The sequence below is a fragment of the Oryzias latipes genome, assembly GCF_053564925.1.
Source record: "Oryzias latipes strain Hd-rR chromosome 1 unlocalized genomic scaffold, Olatipes_Hd-rR_3.1 chr1_Y".
In the NCBI taxonomy this organism is placed as follows: domain Eukaryota; kingdom Metazoa; phylum Chordata; class Actinopteri; order Beloniformes; family Adrianichthyidae; genus Oryzias; species Oryzias latipes.
Window position 1 is genome coordinate 1,600,368 of NW_027616335.1, and position 20,744 is coordinate 1,621,111.

Here is a 20,744-nt window from a genome sequence, read left to right on the forward strand (position 1 = left end):
GCCCAGTTTTGCAAAATCAGTCTGCAATTAAGTTCTGCGATTTTTACTCACATTTTTCATTGAGGACTGAACCAAAAATTTTGAATCACTTTCTTTAGATGTGTGCTCCCATCCTTGAGCAAGAAATTAGTTTAAAATTTTCTTTAATGCCACGTTTGATACTCTGATAGGAGACAACGTTCACAGACGCTTCAGGCTGCAGCCACCGTGTTGGAACATGCCCCCGCCAACGTTCAACGGAAAAAAAAAAAAAAAAAAACTGCCAAGAGATAATCACTGAAGCATGACCCACAGATTCATGATCAGTAATTCACCGCACAGTGTGGCTAAGGATCCGGCATCAGCTGGTTTTAAGAATCACTTCTCCCCTGAAAAACAGAAGGAGTTCACAGTTTTGGAGTGGACTCCCCCATGAGGGTGAGGGTAACACACCTGAGCGAGCGGAACCTTTTGCTTAACTTTTTAGGAAGAGGCCATTCTTCATCCAAGTTTGCTCTGCCTTCTGCTCACTTCTTTTTGGCGTGCATACCTAACTGGCGGGAATGCAGTTGTGCTGCAGCTGAGAAACAGTCAGACTTGTGGCTACAAGCACACGGCTTATTGCATCACATCCAAGTGAGTTATCTGAGTGACTTTGTGGGTGTGTATGGGACTTTTTTTTTCAGAAACCTTAAGTCAGATCAGGAAGTGCAATGTTGTGACAGTGCAGGAAGACGTTGGTGCATAATGCCACCATTTCTGGGTCTTTAACTTGTAAAATGAGAGACGCTTGGGTCAACACCCCTCTGCTGCTGCTGCTGCTGCTGCTGGCCAGTCTGACCAGAACAGGTAAGAACTACACTTCTGGTTTAGGAGAAAACGACCTTCTCCGCCCTACTTATACTCTGTTACTTGACTTTTTTTTATTATCAGACTTTATGACTTGAAGTAAAAAGACTTTTTCTTTTACATTTTTACTTCTCACTGAACCCACCAAAAAAGTCCAATACTTTAATTTAGCCTAATTTGATGAGTATTTCAGTTTTGTTGAACTCTTGTTAAACATATGGCTACTCTGAGAACTGTAACTATTTTATTACCACACCTTAAACTTAAATTTGTTTTTTTATATCTTTTTTTCTCCCAGTCTTTCTTACTCGTCCAAAAAAATAGAAGACAATTTTGTAACTGTCTGTGGGGAACTAATTGCTCAACATTCCTTTGTTTGTTTTTTTTATCTTGTCCGATATAATTACTTTTGCAACAGTGTGAATTTCTGATAAGTTACCAAAACTTTGAAGATGTTTAGAATTTTTCCTGTTGAAGTTTTGTTGCCTTCACTGTTAAAAGCTTGCAGTTTATCAAGCATGAGGGCTTTTGCCTCTGAAATAACTGTCATTTTTACAAGTCTCACTGCTTTTTAGTGACATGAAATGTTTATTATTGCTTTATTGCAGCAATTTCCCAAGACAATGAAGGTGCTGAAAACACTGAAGACACTGAAAATACTGAAAATGATGAAAATGTTGAAAAGGCTGAAGAGGTTTCAGACTTAGCTTCAGACAACACGCAAGATGGTAATACTGCTGTTTTTTTTAATCACATATAAAGAAATTAGAGTAACATACTGATACACTATTATTAAAGCTTACAGGTATTGCAGTACAAGACTTTTAGTTGAAAAATATAATGAAGTTAGAAATTTGTTTCCCACCACCTCTTAATTTGTTAGACCAAAAACTTTTTAAACAAACGTTTTTCAATTAATGTGTCGTACATGTTTAGAAAAGGTAGAGGAAAATATTATTGTTAATATGAGAATTATTACCGTATTTTCCGGACTATAAGTCGCTCCGGAGTATAAGTCGCACCCCTTGCAAACTATGAAAAAAAGGGCGACTTATAGTCCGGAAAATACGGTATATTTTTATTATGAAGAATATTTTTGCATTGGCCACATCTAATTGCGCTAACAAAAACAACCTGAACTAAACCAGATTTTACACATTGTCTTGCAAAGCTACAAATTCTATCCAAGTCAATCAAATCTTCCTCATCTCAAGTCTAATGTGATGTCTTTCAGATTCACAACCAGACAACACAGAAGAAGAGCCAAATACAACGCAAGAAAGTAAGAACTAACACAATTAGTGACATTTTTAATCAGCAGCAGTTTAGGATAATGATTCATAATTGCTTTGTTTTTATATATTGCTTTCAAAAAAAATTGAGTCACATATAGATATTATTATTAATCAAAACATGGAGATAATAATGTACAAGACTTTGGGGTAAAAAAAAAAAATCAAGTTAGAAATTTGTCTCCTACCACCTCTTAATTTCTTGGACCAAAAACCTCTTAAACGAATAATTTGATTTAAGTAATACATGTTGATCACAGATGAGAAAGAGTGAAGTGTAGGGAAATAAATACGTTTTTGCATTGGCTAAATGTAGTTGCACTTACAACAAACTCTCAAACTAAACCAAATTTTTTACTTATTGCCTTGAACAGCTACACATTTTGTCCAAGTCAATCGAATCTTGCATATCTCAAGTCTAATGTGATGTTAAAAACGTTCTCTTTCTCCTTAACTCCCCTTTTCCCAATTTTTTCTGTGCATTTACCCCTTTTCAGAATCAGATTCCTTTCATTGTCATATGTACAGCTTTTACACTAACTTACGAAATTTGTTCCAGTACAACCCAAACAAGATCAGACATACAACAAATACACACATACAGTTCAGAGTTGACTGAGGCTGCAGCTTCTTGGGATGTGCACCTTTTCTCTAACATCCCTCATTGCTTTCATCTGTTTCTTTTCCATGTGGTCCAACAAACAGACACAAACAAGGAGACAAATAAAACCAATATAAAAAAGTTTAGCCTAAATTACATAAGGGGTTTAGTCAAATAAACACCTTGTGTGTCAGAAGACCCACAACCCCCTGTTGTAACAGTAAAACATGTCCAACACAAGAGACCCTCAGCTGTTATCTGTTTGCTAAGCTGTCGGACAGGACAGGTAAAAAAAAACACACTCACACAAAATACAACTTTCTTTCATAAAGAAATGGGAAGTTAACCGCATTTAAACATTTCCCATATTCCTATGCAGTTTGGCTTTAGAGCCAATTACTCCACGGAGACTGCTACCTGCTTTTTCACTGAAAATATCAGGATTTTGCTGGACCGAGGGGGTTGTTGGTGCTGTTTTCCTGGATCTCATGAAGGCTTTTGACACTGTTAATCACAAACTCTTACTGTCAAAATCATGCAATTTTAACTTTTCTTCTGATGCACTGCAATGGATTGACTCTTACCTCACTGACCGCTCCCAACTTGTCAAAGTCCAGTCATTTAAATCTTCAGCTCTCAGTCTGCCAACTGGTCTTCCCCAAGGATCAATTTTGGGACCTTTGTTATTTTTACTGTACATTAATGACCTTCCAACCTGTTGTCCTCATGTTTCTGTGCAGATGTATGCTGATGACACTGTAGTCTATGTTCATGGCAGTAATTCCTCTAAGGTGGCTAAGAAGCTCACCAATGCTATGGTTAACATCACAGCTTGGTTGAAGTACTCTTGTTTGCAGTTAAACACATCTAAAACAGTTGCAAGGTTTATCACCAAATCCAATAATAATATAAATAATAAAAAAGGAGAAAGGCTGCAGGTTGTTTCAGAATACAAATATCTGGGTGTCATAATGGATTCAAAGATGTCTTTCAAATCACACATCAAAAGGGTCTGCAATAGAATCAAATTCAACCTCAGTCATTTTAGACACATTCGCCATCAGATCTCCACACAGTCAGCAAAAATGCACACGCACCCCATGATTTTCTCACTTACTGTTTGCCTGTCTGGTCAAAGGCTTGCAATACACCTTTAAAACATCTCCAAAAATTGTACAAACAAACTGTTAAAACTTTGGATGAAAAACCCAACATTTTTCACTATTGTCCATAGTACAAAAACATGGATTACTGAGTTGGGAAAACATGGTCACATTTTCAAATCTCTGTCTCATGTACAAAATCATTCATGGCTTATCATCCCCTCCTCTTCACCAGTTTGTGAACATCCGGACAGCAGATCACAACAAAACTCGGAGTTCAGTCAGAGGAGACTGTATCATTCCCTTCAGAAAAAGTGTTTTTGGTCAGACTGCCTTTTCTGTTAGAGCTGCTACTGAGTAGAACTTCACACCACTATCAGAAATTTAAAACACATATCATTTATTCAAGACACAGTTAAAGAAATGTCTCATTGACAATCAGAGCTGTCAACACTGAGTAAACCTCCTCTCACCGATCCTCGCTACTATCTACTGTCCCTATATTGAATAAATGAATAAAATAAAATAAGTTAAAACTATGAAAGTGCTTATAGACTCTATAAATTAAAATATATAGTGGTTAACAACCTATTTTGTATGGAGGTACTTATTGCTTAAACAACACAACATAGATAATATATTTTCTTTCTTGTTTGAGACAAAACAGTATAGGAAAACAAGAAAGTCAGTCTTGTGATTTAGAAGCTTGCAAAACCAGCAATAACATGAACAAATCTTTTTCTGGCCATTGTTGTCAGTGTCAGAGGATCTCATCTTTAAACATTTTGAATTAAACTTGAAGCACATTTGTTTCTGCTCAGCTCTTTATGGTTCTGCTGTAGCAGCAATAGCAGCAAGGATCCAACTAGATTCTGTGAGGAACTAATAGCTCAACATCCTATTTTTTCCCAACCTTTCCAATATCTGTGAGTTGCCCAAACCTTTAACATGTTCAGAGTATTTTTCTGTTGAAGTTGTTTTGAGCATTCATATCAAAGCTTGCTGTTTTTCAGCATGAGTGCGTTTATATTTTATTTAATTGTCATTTTTGTAAGTATCACTGCTTTTAGTGACATGACAGTGTCCTATGAGTAACAAAATGTTTTAACATCCCCAGATGGAGGTGATCTAGCAACACAATCAGAGACAGAAATAACCACGGAAAGTACTGCTGTGCAAGATGGTAAGAACTATACATAGCACAATTAGTGACATTTTTATTTAGCAGTAGTTTATGACAGAATGAATAGTTATCTTTCTATTGATGTTACCATTTTAAATTGAGGTATTTATAACTGAAACAACACAACATACAAAACAGCGTGTAGTTGATATTTTTCATTTTCAGAGTAAGACAGAGCAGTATATGAAACTTATGAAGTTAGTCCCTGAAAGATAAAAAAGCTTCTACAGCAAGAACATGAACAATCGTTTTCTACCCAATGTTGTCAGTCTCTCGTGTCACTGAGAAGGAATTTGTTTCTGCTAGACTCTTTAGAGGTTCTAATTTAGGAACAATCAGTCCCTAGAATACTAATGGGTACTAAATAGAGTGTGCACTAATAGCTCAACATCACTTTATTGTTCCATCTTGTCTAATTAGTGAACTTTACAATATTTTAAAATAAACATTTGTGTGTCGATAAGAGTTAAGCAAACTTTTAATATTTTCTGACTTTATTTTGTTGAATTTGTTTTGTTCTTATAAAATACTGTTAAAACTTTGCAATTTTTCAGTGTGAGTGATTTGCCTTTGAAATAATTGACATGTTGCCATGGATCATCGACTGTGTCCCAAGTAACAGAATGTTTTGGTTTTTTTGCCACAATTTCCCCACAACCAGAAGACCTGGCAGAAAGCACAGAAAATCTGCCAGATGGTAAGAACTATAAATGACAAATATCAGCAGTAGTTTAATTAGATACTGTATAGTTTTTCTTTTCTTTATTACTTAATTACAAAAGACAAATTGGGGGACCCTATCTAACCAGAAGAGCCAGATACAATGCAAAATAATAAGAACTACATGCAACACAATTATTGACATTTTTATTCAGTGGCAGTTTATGAGATAACGATTGCTTATTTTTTATATATTACTTTTTTTTTTAAAAAGATTCACATATCTTGTCACTATTAATAAAACTTGTAGATAATGATGTAGAAGACTTTTGGTAGGAAGAAAAAAATTCAAGTTAGAAGTTTAAGATAAATATTATACATTTGTTTTACCCAAATCTTTTCAATGGATGTTTTTGATTCATGCAATGTTTTCAAACGGTGATGTAAAGCATAAATGAGAAAAAGTTCAACGCAGAGGAAATCGTTTTTTTTTTTATTTGAGTTTTTACATAAGCTAAATGTAGATGCACTTACATGAAACCCTAAAATTTAAGTAAAAAAGCTACAAGTTTTAGTATTTGGGATGAGCACTCTTACTCAGCTAGAATGAGTTGTATTTTATAGTAATACTACATAGATTATTTGTAGCATTTATCCATTGCCAAAAAAAGCCTGAATGTTCCTTTTTACCATAAAGTTCTGTCTTACTGCTGAGATATCCCAGAATACCTGGCAACAGCTGCAGTGCATAGAAACTGGGTAGCTGATGTTTTGAAGTTAGTACATTTACTTGTCAAATTTAGGCAGACTAAATTCCAGAAAAACATGAAAATATAACGGGTACATATTGTTTTTGCTTGATGAATGGCTATTTTCACCAAATTTCAGATAATTCTTTATTTCTTTGACACTGCCTTTGAGTTTGGTTGGCTGAAACCAGTTCACCTTTCCTTTTTGGTCCCTATTTGGTTTACAATTTTACTTGGCAAATGTGCCCAAAAATTGCATTCTATATAATGATGTCTAAGAGCCATAACCATTTTTTTTTACTTCCTCCAGATGCAAGTACAAGAAGTCCCACCACTTTAGATCAAGCCAGTTCAAGTGCAAGTAAATACATTCATCACTCTCCTCTTTATGAAAAACTGCGTTTCCACAACCACGCCACTGAACATACTTTATGTTTTCCTGCACTTACAGCTGAGGGGAGTGCAGAGGATCCTTTATCAGAAGAAGGTACAAACCTGGGTTGTTTTTTGAACCCATGTGGTCATGTTACAACTAAATGATTCAATCTAAGAATTGATATGCGTTTTGCTCAGAGGTGGTTAACAATAAGTTACATTTACCTGAGTAATTCTTCACATACTGTACACTGAGTACCTCTAAGAGTACTTTTAAAGCACCATAGCTTTTAGCTTCACTTGAACAGGTATATGATCAAAAGGAGCACTTTTAGCCTCACCAAGAGTCATTTTTAGTAACACTTTTTTTATATTTCCAAATTTTTTCCACCATGTAGCAATTGGCAACATAACTGGATGTTCATTTTTAACCAGTTCTGTTTCAATGATCAGAAATATCAGAATTTTCTCCAGGTGTTCTTGCCATTTTGATTGTCTGACTATTTATTGAAATAAACTAGACGAAATTTGGCTGTAGTAATCTTTTTTTTTTAATGAATTGGAATATGCAATCATGTATAAACATTTTTTGCTGGGTTTACTGTTTTTCTTCCTTTTTATTTTAGCAGCGCCTTAAAATAATTAAATTGTGAATTCAATTAAAAAAGAGGAAGCAAATAAGATTAAACAAGTTTCAGGTTAAAATAAAATAACATTTTTCACCAAATGCTTGAGCAATTATTTGAATGATAATTTTAAAAATCTGCTGGAGTAATACTATTTCGAAGTAATAAAACCCTTTCAAAAAGCACACTGTAGCTACTTTAACCACCTTTGGCGCTCCATACTGTATACTTTAATTTACCAGAGACAAATCTTAAATCTCAAGCTTGCAGTAAGAGGTTTATATTATCTCTTGTTTTTGCAGCTCCAGTAACATATGATCTGGACTATGTATCTTCAGATTCTTCGACAGAGGAGCCTGGAGACTCAACCCTCATGCTCATCCTGATTCCTGTGGTGATAGTAACTCTCATCTGCATGGTAGTTTGTGGTTATTTCATCATTCGCAAGTGGAAACAGAACGCCACAAAAAGAGGTGCGTCCATGCAACTGACTACAAAAACGTTCCAAAATTCGCCACAAAGTCACACGTTAACTCACATCAGCAGAATTTTTACTTTAACTTGTTTATTACTCAAAATTTAAACGTCCCACGGCATGAAGCAAAGTTTTTTCTTGAGGCAACACTCTCCTGACTCAACAAGAGACGGAAGGTTGTCCATGGACACAGCTTAAATATAATATATCTGCTTGTAGTCCAGCTATTCCAGAGCATATTTCGCAAAAATGAATGGTCATATATAGAAAACACTAAATAATGTGGAATTAAAAAAGTAAAACTTGAAGATTCATGCATGTTCACATCTGTCACTGTCTTTACCATCATCTTTTCTTTTTTCTTAGCGTCAGTTAAAGAAGATCCATTTTTGGACGAACCCAGCACAGAGAAGGTGCCGATGTGAGTTTGCATCCCTTGACATTTATTTTTTTAGGATTTTCTTCAACCAATGTGCACAGATTTAATTATCTGTTCACTCTTTTTTCTATTTCCATTGTGTCTCACAGGCCCATGTTCGAGGAGGACGTGCCTTCTGTACTTGAACTAGAAATGGAAGATTTTGACCAGTGGATAACAAAAGATTGTAAGTTTTCATACTTATGTTACACGAATGTGAGCGAGGGTCTTATTAAACTCAAACATGGATGTTACTCATTTATGGTGAGGAATAAAGATATTTACCGTAAATTAAAAGGCTCAGAAATACAAACAGGGCACATATGACAGAAATCTTAATGTGATAAACAAAAAGAAATCATCCTAAAAATGTTAAAACAGGATATGATGACATTTCTGAAAGTATATTATTGCAGAACTTTTTTGGATTGAGTCACATTGAAGCCAACATGAAAGCAGAAGTCAGGATCCCTGGATTTGTCTGTTGTTGCATATTTTTTCCTGTAGAGGTCAGCGTTGTTCCGTACAAAAAGGTCAAAATAGAAAGCTCCTTTTGTCACAGCTTTTCTCTTTTGCCATTTTAATGTGTTATATTTCCTTTTAATAGTCTTATAAAGGACCCAGCAAAGGAGCCAATATAACTAACTTTTCTGCCTCTGTGACTCTTGCACATGATTGAAAACTCTTTCTGATTTGAATAAAGTCCTTTGATATTTTTGAAAATTCTCCTGAGGGCCTTAAATAGTGATTCAACCACATCTATAGCAAATCTTTGGGGAAAACATGATTCCGTTTGTTGTGTATTAACACTAAAAAATAGCTTCTTTAAACGAAATCGTGATAAATGGAACAAAATACATTAAATTACAACATAAAAAAAGTTTTAATGTTAACGTAAAAGGTTTTTGTAGCTTCAAAAAGTCATTAACTATGCAACCCAATAATAATAATAATACATTTAATTTATAAGGTGCCTTTCTGGGCACTCAAGGTCGCCGCACAACATGTGTACAGTATAAGAAACACAATAAACTGTTAAAACAACAACAATTTAAATACATACACAATTCAATAAAATGTATATAAAAACATGCAAAAGTTACTGTTACAGTGAACAGGCCATTTGGAAAAGATGAGTTTTTAGCTTTGATTTGAAATGTGGGAGTGTGTCAGTGTTGCGGAGGTCAGGGGGGAGTGAGTTCCAAAGCCGGAGAGCAGAGCAACTGAATGCCCGGCTCCCCATGGTGACAAGACGGGCGGAAGGGAAAAAGAAAACTGGATAGAAGAAGAGGAGCGGAGAGAGTGAGCAGGTATGGAGACATGAAGGAGGTCAGAGAGAGATGGAGGTGCAAGGTTGTGAAAGGCTTTGAGTGTGTAGAGCAAGATTTTGTATTGAATCCGGTATGGGATGGGGAGCCAGTGAAAATGTTTAAGGATAGGTGTGACATATTTGATGGAGGGAGTGCGTGCGATGATACGAGCTGCTGAATTTTGAACCAGTTGAAGTTTATGGAGGGTTTTTTGTGGGAGACCAAACAGAAGAGAGTTACAGTATGTTGCGTAGATGGAAGTAGGCTGAGCGGGTGATGAAGTTTATGTTTAGACGTGAAAGAAAGACGCCTGTCGAGGATGACACCCAAACTCTTTACCTGAGGGGAGGGAGAGATGATGGAGCCATCAATGGAAAGAGAGAAATGGTTGGTCTTGCTCAGGGTGGATTTGGTGCCTATCAGAAGAAGTTCAGATTTATATTGCTATTGAGTTTTAAAAAGTTTGAGGTGAACCATGATTTGACTTCATTGATGCATTCAACCTGCGCAAATAGAGGCAGAAGTGTGGAGTTGGGTTGGCTGGAAAAATAGAGCTGGGTGTCATCCTACTCGCATGTATGTATTTTTAAACCGCTTCATGCCCCCCCAAACCTGACGTCTTTCTTCTTCTTGTAGCTTCAAAACATGAATATAGAATTTTGAAGAAATCAATGAAAAAGTTGACGATATAAGTTAAAATAACTACACTCCTATGTTAACATGTAGCTTATTTACTCCTATTGTTAGTCTTATCGGATTAAGGAGGTACAGAGTCTTGTAGTATTTAACACATTTTTTCCCCTAAAAAATAGTAATACATTTAATTGGAACAAGTCTGAATGTAACCAAAATAATTCTTAATTTTAATGTAAATCTGTTTTTAGTCAGTATAGAAACGTCTAATAAAAGACCATCAAACTAATTTGTTAAAAATATATTATACTGTGTGATTTAAAAAGTCTACAGATGGACTTAGGTTAATATTTGACACCATTTAAATATACAAAAAATTATAAATGTATTTGTTTGAAGTCAGTCAAGCAGTAACTATCTGCTAAATAAAGCATAATAGTCAGAGGCAGTTTAGGCTGTGATAGGTGGGAGTTTAAACAAGGACACATCTTTTGTCGAACACTGAGAACTTTAAAAGCAAATACTAGGCAAAGAGAAGAGGTCAAACAGGACAGCAGACCTTTGCATTAGAAGTGGTGAATTTGAGTGTAGAAATACAGGTTTGACATGAATTTACATGCAGGCAGGCAGGGTGGCTGAGTGTGGGAAGAAACCTGCATTTATCGAATCAAAAACACACACAAAAAAATACACAACTGTCTACCCCAGAGCCCTGCTGAACACTGCAGAACAAACTTTAGAGATCTCCAGTAAAGAACTCCAACACTTTGTTTTTATGTATAATAACATTTCTCAAACTCTCAGATCGGTCATGTCAAGTCATGATGTTAAGCAGGTGGGAGGTATTAAACAACCAAATGAAAACATTCAAAAAGACAGAAAACTCATTAGTTTCTCTTTTAAGGAAACATTTTCTACTCATTTTCCGTCAGTCTTGTCAGTGCTTGTTAGGAAAATTTTGAATGAAAGCAGTTGAGCAATTATCCACCAAGAGCCAAGCAAAAGTATAAGGGTCATGCCCCTGCATGAATGCAGGAAAATAATCAAATTCATCTGCCTTCCAGAAGTCAGTCCAACAAAATATCACATTTATCAAAGACTCAAATGGCTAACACACAACACTGAGTAACAAAAAATCCCTCCAATAACTTCACTTTCTCAGCCAGCCTGTGTTTGTTGTGATCCACCATCTGGTTTGTCCTGATGAACTGTGGACCAGTTCATCATCACGCATGATATTGTCTGAAAGTACAAAGTCCCCTAACATCTGCTTGTGATTACGAAAGGCATGCATGGAAGTGTGGTGAAACTGAACCCTGGGATTGTCTAATTCACTGAAGAACTGCTGAGGGCGAGGTTGAAGTCCACTCTGTTGACTGTTGACTAACCTCGTTTACACACCACGTTTTTCTCAGGCTTTTATATCCAAGGCTGTGCAAGGACCAGAGGTTACTTTCATTCAGCAGGGAGGCTCTTTGTATGCTTTGGGTTACACAAGAGATCCCAGAACAGAAGTAAATGTGAGGCTGTTGCTGCTGCGGTTGCACAATGTGATGCCATCCCCGCAGCAGCTGGGTATTGTTTGTCAGACCTGAGAAATTCCACAGTGAGTCAGGCCGGAAAATGCAGCAGATTAAGGATGAAAAGCACTGCTGCTGAGCAGATTTTACTGCAACTTTGGAGGTTTATTGGCAAGAATTAGGTGTTTGGGGTTTTGTTGATGAATTTTTTTATTAGATAAATAAATTGTAAAAAACACTGTTGGTGGATTCGTCGTGCTTTTAGAAAGGGCAGACTTAAAAAGGGATTGTTGAATAAAGGTGAACTGTGTTATATTGTTGCTTCCAAGTAGAACAATATTATTAATGAGGAAAAAGAATAAATTAAAAAATGTACTTTCTTACAGAAAAATCTAATTCATGGTTTTGCTGCTGGGAATGTGGCGAGTTATTGGTTGCTCATGCCTATATTCTTACATGCTTTGACAGATTTTATTTGCTTTTACGCACCAATTCTCCTATTGCTGTTCTGTTATCCAAGCTCCTTGTTGCTGCACTTTGTTCCAAATTGTTCTGCGTGTTTGTCAGTTTCCTTGTTAGGACGGTATTATCTCATCTCAATCTCAACTTTCTACTTTTCCTGGGCTATGTAACTCAGGCTATCTCTGATTGTTTTGTCAGCTGGTAAGGAACCAAAGGTGACATTTAAGTTGTTTTGTTTTTTATTGAGTTAGTTGGTAACATTTTTAGTGGAATGAACAAACAGCATTTCATGAAACATGTCAAAGAGTTTGATCATGCGTTAATCAAACTCCTTCAAACGTTCATCCATAACAGCATCGTTCATTCTAGAATTGTGGAAGCAGTGATCAGGATTCCATTTTAGATTCCCTTTTCTATTCTTTTTTTTTTACTGATACTACTAAAAGTAACAATAGTGTTAGGCTTATATGATCAATAACATGTATTTATACAGTGTTTAAAAGAAATGAGAAATACTCCTATGGTGCACTTTCATTTCCATCCTATAATTTAAACAAATCATTAAAAAACTTTGGACAAAAACTTAAAACCATTTCCAGATTTTTGCACATTTATTTAATAAAAAATAATTAACCAGGCTGTTAATAAACGGAAAATTAAATCAAGTTTTATTCCAAATGTGTGGCAACAAAAGAAGAGCATTTCTGCAGAAAGTCTTCATCTCCAGAGAGAGTTTGGATTTAGTGTTCTGTAGTCAGGTGTCTAAACAGAAAAATTAGTGCAGATCATCATTAACTCATACGAAATTGAGTTAAACTAAATTTGAACTGAAAATTTAGCTTGGCTGATCCTAACACTCAGCAGGAGGACACTAAACAATGATGTTCGTAACAGGACTGTAAAGCCAAGTTCGGGAAACGGCCAAGTGAAAGTCTTGACTCTCTAACCTAGGATGTTGTGAAATGTTGTGGAAAAACTAGAAGTGTGCATTTCATGTGGGAGAATTCAGCCTTCTGGATCCCAGAGCTGGGAGCCTAAGCCCCAAACAGGCTGCTTTTGTTTAGAGCAGCAGGGCTTTTCCACAAGTTGTTAGGAGGTTAATATTTCATGGTGATGCTAATTGGCATTTACGTATATCGCACTTTACTACATTCTTTGAAGGCCCAATAAAGCACTTTACAGTCACAGTCTCATTCACTCACACACACACACATTCACACACTGCTAGTGGCTGTGCTGCCGAACACTGACGCCAACCCCTAACCACCAGAGGCAATGTGGGGTTCTGTGTCTTTCCCAAGGATACTTTCAACCAAATCTGCAATCTTTTGATCAGAGCTCGACCACTCCACCTTTGCACTTCAGCCTGATGTGGAGTTGTGCAGGTGGTGCTCCACAAAAAAAAGAGTGTATTTAACACTCACATGCATGTAAAAGTGGATATTTTCATATGTTGGGCAGTCTTTTAATTGGTTAATGAATGCTTTTATTTCCTAACAACCTTCCTGTAATTCCTCCACCCCAGGTTAAAGGACACTCTGGTTTGCACGGACCCACAATGACAGACAGACTGTTGAGGCTTTGACCTTTCACCGCATTGGCAAACTGAGAGGTGTACCTCCTGACTGTCTTCCCTGGAAAGCAACAAGCAGCGGCTCAACAGATAAATATGGTTCCCTTTGGTTTTTGCTCTTCTTCAAGCATGGTTGCCGTCAGCTTTTGCAAATGGAAACATGAAGTGTTGCAGCAAGACGTTTAGGAAACTCAATTAGTTCCATTTGAACCTTTACACCACATAGCTTCACAGGAGGCAACAATTATATTTCTGAGTGAATCAAAAATTTGCAAAGTAAACATTAATGTCCAGGTATTGGGTACAAAAAGTGAAAGCATGATATTTTTATTTATCATTTTCTGACTGCCTTTTTCTTTTTCATGGTCTACATTCATGCCGTCTCAGGTTCAAAGGATTCAACTGTCTGTAAATATGTGTAGAGCGGCCGCACAAAGAATTGTTATTCTGCCTTCAGTTTATGAAATGAGATTTTTTTGATAAGTTATTGTTGTTTTCTGAACTCACCTTCTGCTAATGGTGAAGTTTGTATTTCACTGTGGATAACGTATACTCTGTGACTGAATACTTGATATTTGCAGAGGCTGTGTGTGTGTTTTGTTATCAGTTTGCCCTCAAAGTGTTTGTTCAAAGCAGATTTAATGGTGTAAAAAATGTGATTCAGTCAGATGTTAAAGAGTTTGCGTTGTAAATCATCGTGACCAGCAAGACCTAACACATGTATCATTTTTTACTTTTTTCAAACATTTCTGTTTTTCTGTCACAGTTTTAGATAAAATTCTAAAAACAAAATGACCAAAAAAATCGTCTGTCTTTCATGGTTTTGACATAAATGAAAGAAACTATAACTATTTATTTGAAGTATTGATTTAAAATGCAATCCTCACAAACTGTTGAAGTTGATCCTGACCCTCAAACCTCACCTTAGTGGACCCAAGCGACAAACTTTTCAACTTTTGGTCAGTTATTTTTGTGCAAAAAAAATGAAAAGAGTTCATGATTGTGATGGAGCTGCACTGTGGAGTAGTGGTTAGTGCTCTTGCCTCACAATAAGAAGGCCTTGGTTCAAATCCCTGCTAGGACCTCTCTGTGTGGAGTTTGCATGTTCTCCTAATGCACGTGTAAGTTTTCTCCAGCTTCCTCCCACAGTCCAAAACATGCTTCATAGGTTAATTGGTGACTCCAAACTGCCCCAAGTGTCTACATGTGTGTGGTTGTAAGTCTTTGTGTTACCCTGAGATGGACTGGCAAACTGTCCTGGGTGTACTGCACTTTTAGCCAACAACCACTGGAACGGTCTCCAGCAACAACCAAGACCCCAAACGGGAATACAGCAGGTTCAGACAAATGGATGTCTGTGATTTTGATTCAAATATTAAATTCCATCAACGTAATCAGTAGTTTATGCTTGTCTTCCCTCTACTTCTTCTCCTTTCGGCTTTTCTTCTCAGGGGTCACCACAACGAATCAGCTTCCTTCATCTTTTTCATCCTCCACTCTTACACCGGCTACTTTCATGTCTTCGTTCACTGCATCCGTAAAGCTCCTCTCTGGTTTTCCTCTGGACTTCTTGCCTGGCAGTTCTAGACTCTAGCATCCTTCTACCAATATATTCACTGGCTCTCCCCTGAACATGTCCGAACCATCTCAATCTGGCCTCTCTGACTGTATCTCCAAAATCCCTATCATGTGCTGTCCCTCTGATGTAGTTGTTCCTGATCCTATCCATCCTGGTCACTCCCAAAGAGAACCCCAGCACATTCATCTCTGCTACCTCCAGCTCTGCTTCTGTTCTTTTCTTTAGAGCCACTATAGGCCAAACAACATGGCTGGTTTTGCCAAAGTTTTGGAAAAAATCTTTCCTTTCATTTGAGCTAAAACTCTTTGACCACATTGTGCTCCTAACAGCTCTCGTCATGTCTGATATGATAACTTTTTATTTTTTTTTATTTACAGGCCATTGTTTTCTGTTGTATCTATCTCAGAAATCTCTTGGCGTCAGGCGGATTTTTTTCTAACAAGAAAAAAATGTTAGACTTCTAAAAAAAAGTCAGTTATAAAACTTGAAACTAAAAGTGTGATGCATCATTTGCTTCTGTAATTGATCAGTCGTTTCAGCTTTGTCTAAATTGATAAATTCACAGTCTAATGTTTTGTCTGTGAGATCTGAACATCTGATGTTCATTTGTGGTCAGATGATTTGACTCATAGGAAAAGACATGGAGGTGAAACACTCCAGACAATACAAATAAGAAATAATGCTTTGGCAATACTTTCCCCTTTTTTATTAGCTTCCCCTTTAGATTTCCAAACAGCAACTCTGCACAGACCAATAAATCTGTGTTCTTTTGTGTTGATATGCCAAATAGACTGGTTTTTAAACAGATATGTCAGACTTTTGGCAGCACTCTCCACTATTGTGACTAAGTGTGAGAAAACTATGTAAAAAAACAGTTTTACGTCCACATAAATTCAATTTAGTTTTAAACTTTATGAAGACAATCAAACATTTTACAGGCCTACAAACTGTTGCTTTTACACATTTATGAGCACCACAGCTTTTCAGTATGATTTTCTTTTTAGAAAGTTCCGAATTCCCGAGCTGAACAATGCAAGCTTTTGAATCAAATTTCTTCCTGACAAGGTGCAACCGTAACAATCAAAGATAATGATGATTTCTAGTTAAAATAAGTAAATCTGACTAACTAATTTAATGTATTTAAACATATATCAAAATTGAGATAAAATGTGTGAAGCAAATGTGTAAGATTGAGATGGTTTGGACACTTTGAGAGGAAGGACAAATGATTATGTTGGTGAAAGGATGCTTAGATGGGAGCAACCAGGAAAGAGGCCGAGAAGAAGACCAAAGAGGAGGTTCATCGATGCGGTGAAGAGAGACAGGAGACTGGATGATGTGAGTAAGGAGCATACTGAGGAAATGGTTTAATGGATGCAGATTTAGCCTTAAAGGGAGCAGCAGAAATACAAAAAAAGAGTAGAGTAGTAGAATATTTTGGAGTCTATTTGATTTGATCCTGTTTGTGGATAAGTTAATAAAAAAAACGTTTACGGAGGTTTTTCAAAATTAGTGTCTGATCAGAGCAATCAAACAAATGAATGTTTTGAGCTAGGGTGTAAAACTAAATCAGGCAAAAAAAATTACACAAAGCAAAAGTTAGCAAACTGTTTGATGAGAATAAGTTAAGTTAGCTGAGAAACAATCAGAACAGTTGGACAAAATCACACGAACTGTACTTGTAATGTTTGCATGTACTTAAAAGTACAGAAACTTTTTTTCTGTAGTTTTCTTTTTCCTGAAGTATAATATGAAAAGATATCCTTTGTTTCTAGAGTGTTTTTTATTTAGCTAAATAACTGACTCAATGCCAATCTCACAGTATCACAGAACTTCAAGCTTCCCAGGATCACATGTTCAGAGCTTCGTGATATCTCAGGGTTTCAGACTCTCCCTGGAGGATCCAGAAACGGGGCATAATAATGACCTTGAGCCAAAACTAACCATCGCTGACAATGCATGTTTAACTTGAGCTGCACACTAATCCACAATGGAAACTAGAGTTAATGAACTAAAATGATTTGATTGCAGCTTGTACAATCTTGATAAACCTTATAACTTTGTATTTAGTTGTCCTATACTGTTCTTTAGTTTCAAGTATAAAAATATATCAAACATTTGTGTTTGCAGGTGTAGAATTACTTTGTAAAATGATATAAAAAATCCCAGTACAAAAAGAAAACATTGTTGTTACTGCTACTACTTATAATAATAATAATAATAATAATAATAATGACAATAATGATAATAATAATAAAAGCATTATTACTACCACTTTGTTTAAGGCTTCTTTGAATAAAATTTGTCATAACAGTTTTAGTATACAAAATAAAAGATTAAGATGGAAAACGTTCTGGTCCAAAAAAGAAAAACAAAAGTTCAGCAGGCACAACAGGTGTAAAGGTTATGAATAGTTAAATATATGCTCCAAACGTGTTGTTACTGTACCTAGATTTCAGAAATACTGCACTTATGTGTATTTTTACTTAAATAATCCAATTTAAAGTAATTCTATGTATATTTTTACCTGTTGGTGATTGATATTTAAAAACATAAACATCATAAATTGTTGAACAGCATGAAAATTAAAAAAAAATTCCTATAGTAAAACAGGAATACTATTCATTCATGACCATACTGAAAACGTCATTTGAAAGCGCACAGAATAAAAAAAAAAAAGTGACGTCATTTATTTGCGACAGTGTGTCCAGTCGGTATAGAGAGCAGGGAGTTCAGCAGCATCCCTGGCGCTTGTATAGGAGCTTTAGAACGGATTATTGTTAAAAGCTAACCAACAGCTTGGTCTCTCCGGGTGTGCTTTTCCTCATATAATCATCGGACGTCATCCTTTTTTGCTCAGTGGAAAAAACGAGCCAATGGTTCGATGGAGACACTTAGTTTGAAGCAGCTGCTAACGTTAGCGGTGTTTTACTAGCCAGCTAACAACACGAACTGGGGATGTGGAGGCTAGTTAGCTGCAAATGCTAACTTGTTAGCTTCGTTTAGTTAGGTGCGAACTAACTGCTGCTGGGAGCTGAGAGACGACTGAGGAGCTTCTACCTCTGAGGGTTACTTCAGAAAACTTTAAAGGATATATCCGCTTGGATTCCTGGCCACTGGGGGTTGACAAAAGAGACCTGTCCCGCCTATGTCACCAGTTTTCAGGTAAATACAGCTCAAAAGCAGGATAACAAGTGTGTTGTGCTCTGATAGTTGGACCACTGGGCAGGGGCCTCGCATTGACTGGGTACACAGAGCTAGCAATTTACTTGCGTGCAGTCTGTTAGCATCGCTAATGCTAGCCAACTTAACGCTACTGCTAAAGTGTAGCTTGTTTTGGACGAAACTGAAAATGACAAACCAGTTAAGCAGGCGATCAAGAAGTTTAAGTGACCTACTAGAGAATATGGTTCAGTTTGTGATGTTTGAGTTTATTTTTCTTGCTAAATTATGAGCTTCCCCTAAACGGCACTTTACCCTGCAAACAAAAAGTGCCAAACGCACCGTGTTACCATGGCGAACCGCGTGCACTCGACAGCTTTCCACCTTTTTTGTCATTAAAACAAACTTTTTTATTCACACATTCTATCGTAGAGATGTTAGATTAATTCATTCAAGTCTGGAAAATTAGGAAATAACCTATTTTATCATGGTTTCAACCAAAATTGAAAACTCATCCCAGAACACATGCATTAGTTAGTGATGCCTGTGTTAAACCTTAATATTTAGAATTATTAATGGATTTTAACTTGTGTAGTCATTAATAAGCAGGATCAAAACACAAAATTTACGATGAACAAGCCAGCATAGTGCAGGGAAATACTAATTACGAAGTCACTATTTATACTAATTGAGTAAAAACTCACAAACATAACAGACAAACAGATGAAACACGTTTGCACAGTAATAGCTTGTTGTTGTTAGTTTCTTACTAACTAACTAGACTAAGTTCTTAAGATTTGAAATGCATGGACGTTTAAACATCCATTTTTTGTTTTAAAGTTCAGTACAGAATATCTGAAGGAGAACAACTTGTAGGAAAGAATTGTAGATAAACTTGAAACCAACAGATTATTGATTTAAGTTCTTAAAGACCTAACTGGATAATAAGCATCTTCTACATGATTAATTGATAAATTAAGTTAGATGTAGTTCAAAGGAGTCTTGACGGATTAAATTATAACATAGCATTGTCAAATAAATCCCTGTCATGCTTTTTGCATTCAAAATTCATCTGCAAAGAAAAATGTAGCGATCAATTCTGTTCTTTGCTATCCAATGGCACTTTTTGTGCTCTATTAAGAATACTAAGGTAGGCTTTTTGTGAAAATTTTACTTGCAGGGTTCATTGATGATTTGTCTTGGTGTGTAAAGCCTAGACAGAGTTCTCATAAAATACAGAATAACATTTGTCTACATTTAAGCAACACAATGTTGTCTGGTAAATCAAAGTATGTTTGTTTTTGATAAAACTTCTCATTAAAGGCAGTTATTTTATCAGTTTTTGAACACTGCAGCTAAATTTGACGCGTCAATTATACTCCTGAAATGCTAATGTAAATACAAGATGCTTTCTCACGATGGTCATGCTATGTTGGCAAAGAAAAAAAAACATGCTTCCCAAAGGAGCGCCGTTCCTCTTCAGCAAGTCACAGGTCAAGTGGGTGTTATAGCTCTAATTTGTTGTGTACTTACACTCTGGAAGGTGGATTCACTGAAAGTGTCGTTACTGTCCCACTTAGTGCTGCATTTGACCTATTCTCATGCATTCACACAATGCATGAAGGTGATAAGAAAAAGTACGTCCTTCTGTGATGCTGTAAGTCACAGAGCAAAGCGATTTAATGCTCAAGTTGTGTGAAAGAGGCTCATAAAACAACACAAAACGTTCCTTTACTTTTCTTGTGTCCTTACTTATTTGTTTCTTAAAGATGAATTTTTGTCCAAGGATGTTTTGTGTGAATTGCTTCAGATAAAAAAGTGAATGCCCAAAACACAAAGTTCAGCAGTTAATTGTTTTGTTATTTTATTATTGTTAGTATTTTTGTTACTTTTGATCTACTTTAATAAAATTTGGAGTAAAAGTTGAAGGCCTTCTAAAACATTCCGCCTTTTTCATATTAAACCAACTTTCTAGTTATAAATTTTAGATGTTGGACAGTACAAAACAATTGTTTTTCTGCAGTAATTTTATTTGACATGCATATTAATATATAGGTCATGGTCATGACCATGACTGGTATCATTATTTGTTCAATTTGATTATTATTTGGAGCAATTTTTTTATAGTAAACGAAGCACTGATTAAGAAATACTGTTTTTCTTTTGTTGGAACAACTAATAAATTTTTTTACTTT

The 20,744-nt window shown here is 36.1% G+C and overlaps 2 protein-coding genes across 10 annotated transcripts in view; both read left to right on the forward strand.

Moving 5' to 3' along the window:
* The first annotated feature begins 257 nt into the window (after positions 1-257).
* LOC101157918 (uncharacterized) lies at positions 258-14,656 on the forward strand. Of its 9 annotated transcripts, XM_078943337.1 has the most exons (13): positions 258-417; positions 549-615; positions 705-828; positions 1,437-1,556; positions 2,063-2,110; positions 4,942-5,007; positions 5,669-5,704; positions 6,727-6,777; positions 6,868-6,903; positions 7,720-7,890; positions 8,259-8,313; positions 8,421-8,497; positions 13,761-14,656. In XM_078943337.1, the coding sequence occupies exons 3-13, from the start codon at positions 759-761 to the stop codon at positions 13,763-13,765; spliced, it is 735 nt and encodes a 244-aa protein (XP_078799463.1). In that variant the 5' UTR covers positions 258-417; positions 549-615; positions 705-758; the 3' UTR covers positions 13,766-14,656. The 9 variants fall into 9 exon arrangements, with proteins under 9 accessions (XP_078799463.1, XP_078799462.1, XP_078799464.1 ...); XM_078943336.1 differs by lacking the exon at positions 549-615 and having other exon boundaries at positions 272-417; positions 666-828; XM_078943338.1 differs by lacking the exon at positions 549-615 and having other exon boundaries at positions 272-417; positions 666-828; positions 7,756-7,890.
* Positions 14,657-18,089: 3,433 nt separating this feature from the next.
* Positions 18,090-20,744, forward strand: part of LOC101155087 (F-box/WD repeat-containing protein 7) — an 84,405-nt gene continuing 81,750 nt past the window's right edge. The window contains exon 1 of the mRNA XM_023957727.2: positions 18,090-18,552. The gene's annotated coding sequence lies outside the window, so the exon portion shown is untranslated. The remainder of the gene's footprint in view (positions 18,553-20,744) is intronic.